This window comes from Hakea prostrata, chromosome 7 (assembly GCF_041222555.1).
Source record: "Hakea prostrata isolate BN-2017 chromosome 7, UWA_Hpros_2, whole genome shotgun sequence".
Lineage (NCBI taxonomy): Eukaryota > Viridiplantae > Streptophyta > Magnoliopsida > Proteales > Proteaceae > Hakea > Hakea prostrata.
In genome coordinates this window covers 5,952,164-5,966,077 of record NC_142606.1, presented here as the reverse complement: position 1 = coordinate 5,966,077, position 13,914 = coordinate 5,952,164, and the positions used below count along the sequence as shown (strand labels likewise).

Sequence of the window (13,914 nt, the reverse complement as noted above, 5' to 3'; positions counted from 1 at the left end):
GCCCCTAAGAGCACCTACAATGCGACCACGACCTCTACCTCGTCCTCGCCCCCCTCTCGCATAGTGTATCTGTGAAAGAGACAAGAGACAATTCCAGTTAGTGCTATCTTAAGATTTGAGCCAAAAGGGTATTTTCGTAATTTTCGGAAAATTTCAAATTTGGGGGAAATTTGATTTGAACATACTAGCATGTGCGCAATACTTGGAATTTCATGTCTATGAAGTTTGTTTGATGAAAATCGATTGAAAAACTTGGATTAAAGCGAAAAATTCAGCAAGAAGGAAATTTGGGGATTTTGCAATTTAGGTCAAAATTGGATTTTTGAAAAGTTGAAATTGGTTTAATCAAATTGTATGGACCTATCTACAATGTCATCTTGAGCATGTAGCATTTGATCTCGTGCGAAAATTTCAAGCGGTTTGAGAGAAAACGGAATTTTTCTAAAAGATATCGATTTCGGTATAAAACTTTGCGAGATGAACACCATTATGTTAAAACTTGTTGTCTATGCATGGCATTGTGTTTAAAACCTAGGGAATATGTTTCTAAGCATTCCTAAGCATGATTTCTAGCATTGGATACAAGTAAAGCATGGTTTTATTGAAATGCAAGCATGAGAAGTTGAAAATGGAAGAAAGAATAAGATATTTACCTTGTTTGTGAAGATTGTGTGTTGTGGTGTTGTGGTTGAAGCACCAAATCACCTCAAGAACACTTGTGAGAACTCTTGGAGACTTTCCCTAGAGCTCTCTCACCTTTGGAAGAAGTTAGAATGAGGTTGGAATGTGAAAATGAGGCTTATAATGCGAATTTTCGCATTGTCTCGCATTGGTCGACTCATTGGTCGATCGGGTCGATCGACCAATCACTCGACCAATGGTCACAGAGACCTCAATTGCTGTTGAATTTTTGGAAAATGTGATTTTTGCCTTATGGAATATTGTTTGATGACTATATGGATATATTTGAGCATGATTTAAGTTTTCAAATCATTTGGACTTGTGGTTTATGTTGAATCTTCGAAATTCGGTATTTTGATGTTCTCGGTTTTGCAGAATGGTTACTCTGAGAAGTGGGCGTGGTGAATCCAATGGTCATGGAGGTGGTGAAATACCTCAGGGAGGTGGTGAAGTACCTCATGGAGGTGGTGAGATACCAAATGTTGATCAAGGTACTCACGAGATACCTGGTGCCCCGAATGTTGGAAGTTTTCGAGATATTGCCAATATTATGGGCAATATGATGCAGCAGCAAGCAGCTCAATTCAACCAGATGTTGGTGGGTTTCATGACTCGCATAATGAGACCCGGGATGGTGCTAATGTGAATCCTCATGCCGCAGTCCTGAATGCGGGAGGTTTAGCTGGAACTCCTCATACTACTTTGATGGAGAGTTTTACGAAGATGCAAGTACCCACTTTCACCGGAGTTACCAAGGACCCCTTGTTTCCTAACAAGTGGCTTCGTGAGTTGGAGAAGGCTTTCCGACATCTGCAATGCTCGGAAGCTCGGAAGATTTTGTTTGCTTTGAATGAAGTTGCAACAAGAAGCCGATGCATGGTGGATCTCCACTCGGCCTGTTTTGGAAGGTTTGCATGCGGGAGTTGTAACTTGGGAGTTATTCAAAGAGGCTTTTTGTATGAACTACTTTCCCGAGGCGGTGAAAGATGCGAAGGAAGCCGAGTTCATGATTCGACTCAAGGAACTCGTCCGTGTTGGAGTACCAACAGAAGTTCGAGGAGCTTCATTTCTTTGCTCCAGATTCTCGAAGGATGACCTCGCGAAAGCAAAGAAGTTCTTCAAAGGACTGCGCCCCGCCATTAAAGCTTACCTCACAGTCCAGCCTATAGTGAGCTATGCTCAAGTGGTGCGAGAACTCGAAGAAGTTGGAAGAAACAGAGAAGGAAAGTGCTCGTGTGCAAAAGCCCACGGCGATCAAGGAATTCTGGTTTGGTGGATCGTAATGACCGTCGTTTTGTGAGACCTACACCCTACCCCACTCCTACCTTTCGGGTTAAGAGTGTAGGTCGAACACGGGTTTTCAGCAGCCCGGCCGGTTTAGACAGATATGGCGGAAACCGACCACCAGTGCAAGTGCAAGTGCAAGTGCAAGTGCAAGGCCTTTTGTTCAAAAGCCCTCTGTTGCAGCCACCCCCGTTGGATCCCAAGCAATCCTGTTTGCTTCTACCGCAAGCAAGCTGGTCATTTTGCTCGTGCTGTCCGGCGCGGCCGCCCAGCAGCCTCGCTGCCCAGTGGTGAAGAGTGCTCCTGCTCCTCCCTCCGGTAGAGTTTTCAGTATTTTCGGTGTTGAGCAGGATCCAAGCCATGAAGTGATTACAGGTACATTGTTAGTCGCTTCTATTTCTGCATTTGTCTTATTTGATACGGGTGCATCTCATTCGTTCATGTCATCTCGCATTCATCAAGAAGACTAACCTAATCCCCGAGAAGTTGTCTAGTTGTTTATTGATTTGTACACCTACTGGTCTGTTGTGAAACTAGATAAGGGGTTATCTAAATGTCCTGTGTTGATTGGTGAGAAGAACTTGGAAGCCAATTTTGTGATTCTTGACATGAAGGACTTCGATGTTATTTTGGGAATTGATTGGTTGACAGCCCACAAAGCTGTGTTCCTTTGTTCCTCAAAGAAGATTCAGTTCCATATTTGTGGAAGTCCGGTCTTTGAATTTCGGGGTGAAAAGAGAAGGGTTTGTAAGAAGGTGCTGCCTGTGCAGCGATGCAAGTTTATGCCCTAGTGGATGATGCTTCATCTCGAAGGCAAGGGTATAGTGGAGAAAAGAGTCGATGAAGTCGAGTTGTCTGCGACTTTGTTGATGTCTTCCCCGATGATCTATCAGGAGTGCCTCCAGGACAGGGGATGTCGAATTTTCTATTGATCTTGTCCCTGGTGCCGCTCCGGTATCTAAAGCTCCGTACAGGATGGCTCCTACTGAGTTGAAAGAGTTGCAAAATCAGTTGAATGAGCTCATTGATAGAGGTTTCGTGCAGCCTAGTGTGTCACCTTGGGGAGCTCCGGTCTTGTTCGTCAAGAAGAAAGACGGTAGTATGCGCTTGTGCATCGACTACCGTGAGTTGAATAAGTTGACTATCAAGAATAGATATCCGCTGCCCAGAATTGATGATCTCTTCGATCAGTTGAAGGGTGCAGTTGTGTTCTCAAAGATTGACTTAAGGTCCGGATATCACCAATTGAAAGTGAAGTCTAGTGATATCTTCAAGACAGCTTTCCGAACGCGGTATGGTCACTACGAGTTTAGAGTCATGCCCTTCGGATTGACCAATGCTCCTGCGGTGTTCATGGACCTCATGAACCGAGTATTTCATGATGTGCTTGACAAGTTTGTGATTGTATTCATTGATGACATCTTGATCTATTCGAAGAGCAAAGAAGAGCATGCGAGTCATCTAAGTTTCACTTTGCAAAGGTTGCGAGAAAAGAAGTTGTTCGCTAAGTTTAGCAAGTGTGATTTCTGGCTTAAGAGAGTGGTATTCCTTGGTCATGTAGTTTCAGCCGAAGGTATTCGTGTCGATCCTGAAAAGGTCCAAGCTGTGGCTGATTGGGAACGACCGAAGTCAGTAACGGAAATAAGAAGTTTCCTTGGATTGGCGGGTTACTACCGAAGATTTATTGAGAACTTTTCTCGGTTGGCTGCTCCTATGACTAAGTTGACCAGGAAAGAAGAAAAGTTTGTTTGGTCTGACGCCTGTGAGAAGAATTTCCAAGAGTTGAAGGATAGATTGACAAGTGCCCCGGTTTTGACTATACCTGATAGTACCGGTGGTATGACAGTTTATACCGATGCGTCAAAGATTGGTTTGGGTTGTGTACTGATGCAACATGGCAAGGTCGTAGCCTATGCTTCTCGGCAATTGAAGGATTATGAGCGGAATTACCCCACTCACGATCTAGAACTTGCCGCCGTTGTCTTTGCTTTGAAGATTTGGAGACATTACCTTTACGGTGAGAAGATTGCCATTTTCACGGATCATAAGAGTTTGAAATACTTCTTTACCCAAAAGGAGTTGAACATGAGACAAAGGAGATGGTTGGAACTAGTCTCCGATTATGATTGTGATATTCAGTATCACCCTGGGAAAGCAAATGTTGTTGCTGATGCTCTTAGTAGGAAGAACCAGAAGAAGACTTTGGATTTGAATGCTTTGAGTTTACCATTGTGGTCTTCTATTGAGAGTTTTGATTTGGAAATCGTCCCTAAGAATTCTGATTTTATTCTTTCTGCCATGACGGCAAGATCTGGTCTTAGAGATAAGATTGTTGCTCTGCAGAGTTCGATCAAGAGTTTTTGATCAAAGTTGAGAAGATTTCTTCGAATCCTGAGTCGGACCCCGACTTTGGTATATCCATGGATGGTGCTTTGTTGTTTAGAGGAAGACTGTGTGTGTGCCTGCAAATGAAGAAGTTAAGAAAGAAATATTGAAGGAAGCACACCAGTCGGTCTTTACTATACACCGGGAAGCACCAAGATGTACAAGGACTTGAAGGAACATCTTTGGTGGTTTGGTCTAAAGGCGGATGTTGATGATTTTGTTGCCAAGTGTGAGACTTGCCAACGTGTGAAAGCCGTTCGACAACCTCCATCTGGATTACTTCAGCCTCTTCCTATTCCTAGTTGGAAGTGGGAGGATATCTCCATGGACTTTGTGACTAGCTTGCCTCGGACAAGTAAAGGCAATGACACTTGTGTGGGTGATTGTTGATAGGTTGACCAAATCAGCCCATTTCATTCCTATGAAGATCACTCATACTCTCGGATAAGCTAGCAAGGCTTTATGTGGATAATGTGGTTCGTCTGCATGGTGTGCCATTGAGTATTGTTTCGGATCGTGATCCTAGGTTCACCTCAAGGTTTTGGAATAGTTTGCGAGAAGGCCTTGGGAACCCAATTGAACTTGAGTACAGCTCATCATCCACGGTCGATGGACAATCCGAGCGGACAATTCGGACATTGGAAGACATGCTCAGATCTTGTGTGGTGGATATGGGTGGTAATTGGGATGAACATCTAGCTTTGGTTGAGTTTGCCTATAACAACAGTTATCAAGCAACAATAGGCATGGCTCCATTCAAGGCTTTGTATGGCAGTACTTGTAGGACACCTTTGTACTGGACTGAGACAGGTGAAAGAAAAGTCTTAGGTCCTGAGATGATTGAAGCTACGAGTGCTATGGTAGATATGATAAGAGAAAGGATTAAGTCGCCGATCAAGACAGAAATCTTATGCTGATAAGAGAAGGACCGATTTGGAATTTCAAGTTGGAGAGAAAGTCTTTCTGAAGGTTTCACCAATGAAGGGTGTGATGAGATTCAATGTTAAGGGAAAGCTTAGCCCTCGTTACATTGGACCTTTCGAGATTTTGGAAAAGGTTGGACCTGTTGCGTATCGATTAGCATTACCTCCGCCTCTCGCTGGTGTTCACAATGTGTTTCATATTTCGATGCTCCGAAAATACATAGAGAATCCGGAACACATTTTGCAGCAAGCACCTGAAGGACTTAGTGCTGATTTGACCTATGATGAAGAACCGGCCGAAATCTTGGATAGGAAGGACAAGCAGCTGCGGAATCGCACCATCCCTTTGGTGAAGATTCGGTGGAAGAACCATACCCCTGAAGAAGCTTCTTGGGAGAAGGAAGAAGATATGAAGGAGAAGTTTCCTTACCTCTTTGGAAGCATAGGTACGCTTTCAATTTCGAGGACGAAATTTCTTTAAGGGGGGAGAATGTAAAACCCAGCCCTAACCTTGACCCGGAAACCTTGTTATTTGTAGGTCCAGTGACCCGAAGTAAAGTAAGAAGTCAGCTTTGGGCCATCCCAGTAGAGGACTTGGTGTCTGGCTTTGAATCCATGAAAGTTGATGATGAAGTTCTATTTATGGAAACTGAATCTTGATGAAGATCTGATTAGTTGATGGACTTGGAGTGCTCTCTATCTTGGTTTGAAGGCATTTCTACCTATTTGGTAAGTCACTTGACTTGTGTGCAAAACCCCTTTAGGATTGGATTTGATCTAGGCCTTCAATTCCCTGTTTTGGTCTTCTTCTTGTCGGCATTGGTCGACTGATTGGTCGATCGGGCCATCGACCAATCCACTCGACCAATGAGTGCTGTCTTTGGCAAATAGGTTGTTCTTGCTCTATTTAAGTCCAATCTCGAGTCCACTTCGTATTTGCTGCCTCCAAACTCTCTGGAACGAACCAAAGACCTCTGCAAGTCATCTCCCTTGCATCCTTGGTGTTTTCTTGACGGATCTTCGTCGAAACTCTTCTTTTTGCATCAAAAGGTATGTCTACTCTCTCTTCTTCTCCTCCATCTTTGTTTTTCTTTCCTTTTTGAGTTGAGACAGTAGAAGAGATGCTGCATTCTCTGTTGCAAACATCTCTGAACATGTTCTCATGATCATCCTAAGGATTTGAGGCTAGAACAATGATCTTAACCAAGATCATTGCAAGCTTTTGAAGGAATCATGATCAAACCATGATCTAATCTTGTTAAACATCTGATTTGAATTCTGATCTCTTTGGATCTTCTATGATTGATCATGTTAGTAGTTAATTACTGTGTTTTCCTTCCATGATCCATAATCTATCAATTTCTAGTTGTTCTCTTCTACCATACTATGTGTTCTTCATGAAGCATGGTAGTTACATATATGGTAGGTTTTATTTCCTTATTTAGATTTATGCTTCTAAGCCTTGTTCCTTGAAGATCTAAGTATGTTTTCATGATACCATTACCTGAAGCAATGATCCATCCTCCTATTGTTCTTGTCTTTGATTTTTATTTCGAATTCATCAAGATCCATGGTTGATCTAATTATGGTAACTTTTTGTTTCCTAATTTGGATCTTGATATCTTGATTTGATTGGTGTTTTGAGGTCCCCTATATGTTAGAATACTGCTGATGTAGTTTACCCCTTGATTAGTACCCTTTTGAACCACCAAATTCGGATTTCATATCTTAAAACTCTTTTTTTTTTAGGCTACTGTCTGCATTGGTCGATTGATTGGTCGATTGGGCCGATCGACCAATCCACTCGACCAATGAGTACAGCAACTCCGAATTGGTCTGTGTTGGATGTTTTGGTATCTTTTCTGTTAGGGATCTTTCCTAATATGTTGTATATACTTGTTTAGGACCTTCTTCTCAAGTTTGCCAAGATCTTACTTGATTTCTTAGGATTCCTTTGCGAGTTATAAAAGGTAAGGATGGTTATTTCCTTAACTACATAGATAGCATGAATCTAGTTTCTATATTTGAATATCATTGATATGATTCCTAAATTAGATTCTTACAATGATATACTACTGTTGCATAACTTTGATTACAGTAGCATTACTTATTCATATTGAATTGATTCATGTATGATTTACTTACCAATGTTATACAAGTGATTGTAATTATTGATTTCTTTCCATATATGAAGTTACCATATATGTGATGATATGAATTGATGCATGTGTATGCTTAAGTATGGTTTGGAAAGGAGAGGTGTCCTTTTGACACTTCTGTCCTTGGACTACTACGGGAATATTATGGGATGTTTCCGGAGATGCCCTCTGGACACCTTCCTAAACTGTTGGATGACATATCTAGGATTGTCTAGTAGTGTTTGGCTAGGATGTCCTGTTATGTCGGACCCTAATCGGAGGGGTATTGAGACCGAACGACCCGTGGTAGCAATGGGGATTCATGGGCGCTCAAGACCGGTAACCAACCCGTGAGAGGACAGGAATCACATTGTGGGGGCCATTTATTGGTAGGGTTGCATATGGTTAGACTTGGGCTCACGGGCGCTTAAGACCGGTAACCAACCCGTGAGAGGACGTGAGAGCTTCCCGTTTACCATATGTGGATGATCAATAGGGTTGATGAGTCCGTAGTCAGGGACTATGAGGACTCTAGTGTGAAGGATACCGGAAAGGATCGTCAGGGACGAGGAATGGAAGTATCTGGATCTGACTTGATGTAACTAAGTAGAAGACTTGCATTTGGCTAGGTTTTACCCTGACATGCGCCAGTACTTATACCAAATGGTTGTGAGAGAGTGTGTTGACTTAACCCCCTGCCAAGGTTTGTCCTGAGGGATGAAGGACCCATTACCAATCGGCTGCTCAAGACCGGTGAAATGATCCGTGAGAGAATCCAAGATATCTTAAATGGTTGAGGATGTGAGTGGACTTTCCTAAAGAAGTACGGTGCTATGACTTAAAGCATGTCTGCCAATAGAGACCAGCATACATAGAGTTAGATTCATTCATTCATTGCTTGTCTCATATCATATTGCATTTATGATTGTTCTGGAATCCTGCCATTTATGTTATTATGGATTTTAATCGCCTTCTTACTGAGTTTCTTTGAAACTCATTCCTTTATTGTACAATGTTTGTTAGACTATCCTGCAGGTACTGAGTATTATGACGGTCCCTATGAAGAAGCGCAAGGCGAAGAGGCATATCTCCAGGAAGGTGATTGCGGTTACCACAATTACTCGAAGATCCCGCGAGTGGTTATGCTCCGTACGATGCTTTGTCCGACCATTGAGTGGAAGCGTCCTTGTGCCATTTATGAGATTTACACTTATAAGGATGTTGTCTATAAAGTGGAGAACAATTTAGTTACCCAATGTACTTGCTACTGGGATTAGATTTTGTCTAGTTTATTCTTTTAGAGCTACTTTTCCGCTGGTTGTAAAGTGGGATTTTTGCCTCACTTTACTTATCTGTTTGACACTCTGATTATATCTATTATTCTGATTCATTTATGATTCATTCTTTCTTTATTGGATCTATGGTTTATCTTCCGCACTTTTATTATGATTGTTCATGATTATGTTATTGTTTATGTGGGAGGTTGATCACTCGATACCTGATCTTCGGGCTGTGGATCACACTCTCGGGTATGCCAGATAGGGTACCGGCTGGGAGGGCGTGACACCTTCAGTGTCTTCATGCCATGTCCAACGACCTTCTTCATTAAATATGACATTTCTACTGATGATGATCTTCCCACTCTCAGGATTGAATAGTCTCTATGCTTTTGAATTGATACTATAACCAACAAATACACACTTTATGGCTTTGTCATCATGTTTGTCATCAAGTTTGCTACGAATCTGAGAGTTGATTAAAATATAAGCAACACTTCCAAAAATCTTTAAGTGGCTTACCCCTGGTCTTCTACTTGTCCATACTTCATAAGGAGTTTGATTTGGAACACTTCTTGTTGGTGAGATATTTAAGAGATATACTGTTGTAGCAACTGCTTCTCCCCAAAACTGAGTGGGTAGTCCTTTTTCTTGAAGCAAGCTTCGTGCCATCTCTACCACCGTTCGGTTTTTGCACTTAGCTACTTCATTTTTCTCTGGAGTGTATGGAGCAGTAAGCTCCCTATGAATGCCATGCTCTTCACAGAAGGAGTTGAAAGTTTGTGAAGTGAATTCTCCCCCTCAATTTGTTCTCAGTGCTTTAACATGCTGTCCACTTTGCTTTTCAACCAAAGCCTTGAATTTTTTGAAAGCATCAAAAGCTTCATTTTTGTTCTGCAAAAAATACACCCAACTCATTCTATTATGATCATCAGTTACAAGTAAGAAATATTTACTTCCTCCAAATGTCCCTGTCTTCATGGGTCCACACAATCTACATGGATTAGGTTGAGATTGTGTGGCGCTCTCCATGCCTTTTCAATTGGAAAAGGTATTTTGCTTTGTTTCCCAAAAATGCAGGCTTCACATACTCCTAAAGTATCAAGCTTGGGCATCCCTAGCACCATCTCTAATTTCTGTAGTAGCTTCATGCTGTTCAAATTGAGATGGCCATACCTCTTGTGCCAAAGTGTTATTTATATTTCTCCTTTGGCAGCCATGAGATAATTCTCTAAACTTGAAAAATCAACTGGAAATAACTTGTTTTTTGTCATATTAATTTCAGCTATAACTTGGTTAGCTTCCTTGGTTTTGATCAAGCAAGAAGAATTATCAAATACCAAATAGTACCCATCTAATATTAATTGCCCCACACTTAACAAATTTTGAGATAAGCATGGAACAAAAAATACATTGGTAAGGTAACTAGTCTTACCATTAACTTTTCCAACCGCAACCATACCTTTCCCTTCAACTTGAAGTTGTTTGTTGTCACCGAGTTTCACATTCATCTTGTAGCTTTCATCCAACTCCTTGAACATGATTTTTGTCCCTGTCATGTGATTTGAACACTCTCTGTCCAAGAACCAAAGTTGTTGAGGGTGAGGTTCTTGTTCCACCAGTGCCATGAACAATCTGCAATCATCTTCTTCTTCACCAGGTTCTCCGTCTTCAGCATAATTAGCTTGAGTTTGTTTTCTCCAGCAATTTGCTTGAATATGACCATACCTTTTACAATAATGGCATTGGATGCCTTGGCCACGACCTCTTCCTCTTCCTCTACTCGCACCTTGTCCACGTCCTCTCCCTGCAATTTTTCTTGCTTCACCATACTTGGATTCTTCTTCAACAGATTGCTCCCCCTTCACATGGAACACCTTCTCTTTAGTACTCTCCTGAGGTCGATTAATTCTTGCTTCATGAGCTTGTAAGGAGCCCATCAGTTCATCAAAAGAAAGCTTGGTTAAATCCTTCGATTCTTCAATTGCTGCAGCCACATGATCGAATCGGGGTGTTAGACTTCTCAAGACTTTTGTCACAACCACATAGTCGTTGCATTTCTCTCCATACACCCGCATTTGACTCACAACTGTCTTAACTCTAGAGAGAAATTCTTGAATAGATTCAGTATTCTTCATCATAGAAGTTTCGAATTCCCGTCGTAAGGTTTGCAACCTCACTGCAATCACTTTGTCATTGCCTTGAAATTCTTGTTTCAGAATTTCCCATGCCTCCTTCGATGTTGTGGCACTCATAATTGTTGGAAAAATAGCTTCACTAGCTGCCTGCTGTAGAAGATAGAGTGGCTTGGCATCCTTCTTCCGGTTTTCCTTCAACTTAGTGGCTTCATCAGGATCTGCAAACCCATCTTCGATAAACTCCCACAAGTCTTGTGACTTGAACAAGGTCTTCATTCTCACAGTCGAAAACTAATATTTATCTCCAGTAAACACTGGGATTGGGAGTTGTGCAGAAGGAGATCCATTTGTTGTCATCTTGAACAAACTCTCATTCTTCTCTTTCACTTTCTCTCGCCCAGTCAATGATCAACCTGGCTCGGATACCACAATATTGAAGTAGAAGAAACAATTTGATATGGAGAAAATATGATCGAACCGGGTTCTTACTTGGTTTGACCCTCGACCCCGGTCGAGACAGAGGGAATCGACTCGCTCCCGAGCAAACCGGATCCAGAAGATAGCTTGCTGAGGAAGAAAACTAATTCAGCTACAAGCACGCCCTAATCCAACTTATGGATTAGGTTAATTACCCTAATGATGGCAAGCACAAATTGACAGTTGTTGCTTATCATTATCAAGGGGATAATCATCACATAACCAAAAGGTTATCTCAGGAGTCCTCTACTAGTCCAAACTAGTAGAAGTCTATCGCTCAACGGATCTAACTGTTAAGATCCAACGACTACCCGAAGAAGGCTCGAGTACATCCAACGAAGGAGATTCGAAGGTACACTATATATAAACCTCACTGGCCTACTAGGTGAGGGACTCAGATTTACATACACACTAGTAGACGTAAACTATCAGAGGCTTGCGATCTAGATCACTTTTCCCAGTTCTTCATTCCTTAGCTCTGTGCTTCTAGCAGAGCCGTTTATGATTAAGTTCATCAACTGACTTAGCCTTCAGAGGTGGACTCCCGACCCCAACGGTCGGGCCACGTCTGACGCTTTCGTTTTGTAGGTCATCACGAGGAGATCTAAGAGCTGAGTAGATTTTGGATGCATCATTTGGCGCCGTCTGTGGGAAAGACTTGTAAACCCATGGTGACTAGATCAGCAGCAGCCGTTGCACAACGTGATTCCGGTGTTCAAATCCCTGGAATGAGTAATCTAGACATTCCTCAGGGAAGCCAACATCCTCTTGAAGTAGATGGTGGTCAGGGAGGACATAATCCTCCAGATACATTCCAAGATCAGTTGAATCAGGTAAAGATTCAACTCTTGGAGGTGAGTCAAGCACTCCGCATGCTCACCAGACGAGTGGTATTACCACAAGAACTTGATCATCGCGATTCCGGGAGGCGTGCATTGCCACGTGATCAAAGATTGGTTGAAGATCGGAATATCGGTCAGAACTTTCGTGAAGGTGACCGAGGGCCTAGGAGAATTGACGATCAACCTAGGCGAGACGATCGGTTCGACAGACCACAGGAAAGTACAACTGATTCAAATACAAGGTTGGATACGGGGGTGAGGACTCACTCACCGACTGTCAGACAAACTATTCGTGATTATCGAGCAGTTCGCGATGAGCGGAATGTTCGTGATGGACGGGCTATTCGTGATGATCATGGTTTTCGAGGTCGTGATCATATTTCTGAAGATCACCCGACTCAGATTGGTCAGGAATTGGCCAACATCAATAAAAAATTAGGGCAGTTGGCTAAGGGAAGGATAACTGAGGATATTTACTCAGTTATTCAGAAGACCCCCTTTGCCGAGCCAATTGTGGGATATAAGTTTCCCTACAACTTCCGCTTGCCTACCTTTTCTACATTCGATGGCTCCGGAGATCCAACGGCCCACATTGGCTATTACCAACAGACCATGGCAGTTTCAGGTAATTCTGATGAAATTCTATGCAGGGTTTTTGGTTCATCTTTAACCGTAGCTGCACAAAAGTGGTTTTCGAACCTCCCATCTGGAAGGATCGTAAACTTTGATGAGTTGGTGCGCAAATTCATAGGGCAATTCTAGAGTGGAATACAGGTCAAGAAAATGGAAGAAACCTTGTTTACCGTCAGACAAGGAAAGAGCGAATCGATCAGAGAGTTTCTGAAAAGATTCAACAAAGTAATGATGGAGATAGAGAATTTGGATGAACAAGTAGCTAAAACTGCTCTATTCACTGGACTCACTAACCGAAAACTCTTGGAGTTATTACTACAGGATATACCTGCAACTTATGCTGAGTTCGTACAGAGATGCTAGAAGCAGGCCGAAGTCATGGAGATCTTAGATGCGCGCCAAGGAGACAATAAAGCCTCCACTAAGGAACAGAAGGCTCCTGAACAAAAGCAGAAGCTGAAGAAGAATGTTCGCGATCGGGTTGGAAAACCTCAGGCTTGGCGGCAAAGGTCTCTTGGTAAAAGTGAGTATACTCCATTGAATGCTCCTCGGGCTGATATTCTAAATATCATCAAAAGGCGAAATATTTTGAAGTGGCCACCAAAAATTCCTTTGAAGCCCTGGAGAGCGAAGGATCGAGAAAAATATTTCCGATTCCACAAGGATTATGGTTATTATACAAATGACTGTCATCATCTAAAAGCAAATATTTAGAGATTAATATCTCAGGGACATTTGTCCAATTTTGTTAGCAGAAGAAGGGAGGAGCCACGTGAGCCACCCGCGGCTGCCCTTGAAAGGGATAGTTCGGTTAGTTCAGAACGATCAAAGGAGGCTCCGAGGTCTAAGAAAGGCAAGGAGATAATTGATGCTACTCGATCACCGATCCTTACAATTTTTGGAGGTCCAGAGCCTGAATCACTCCGAGTTTAAAGACAAAATCCAAATTTATCGGAACCAGAGAGACGCAGAAGCGGAAGAAGCCAAACGGTGAAGATTCTATCACCTTTGGCGAGGAGGATGAAAGAGGCGTTTGTCTATCTCACGATGATGCTATAGTCATCAAAGTAGAGATCGCGCGTCGAGAAGTGCATAGAGTTTTGGTTGATACAGGGTCTGCAGCTGACCTAATTTCT

General features: G+C 42.4%; 1 protein-coding gene across 1 annotated transcript; it reads right to left on the bottom strand.

Moving 5' to 3' along the window:
- Positions 1 to 9,884: 9,884 nt before the first annotated feature.
- On the bottom strand, positions 9,885 to 11,102 carry LOC149009284 (uncharacterized). The gene has a single exon (XM_089161041.1). It carries the CDS (start codon positions 11,100 to 11,102, stop codon positions 9,885 to 9,887), a length of 1,218 nt encoding a protein of 405 aa, XP_089017167.1.
- Positions 11,103 to 13,914: the final 2,812 nt, after the last annotated feature.

Excerpts from the sequence above, each read along its gene's own strand:
- LOC149009284 (XM_089161041.1), bottom strand. The coding sequence starts at position 11,102 with ATGAAGACCTTGTTCAAGTCACAAGACTTGTGGGAGTTTATCGAAGAT.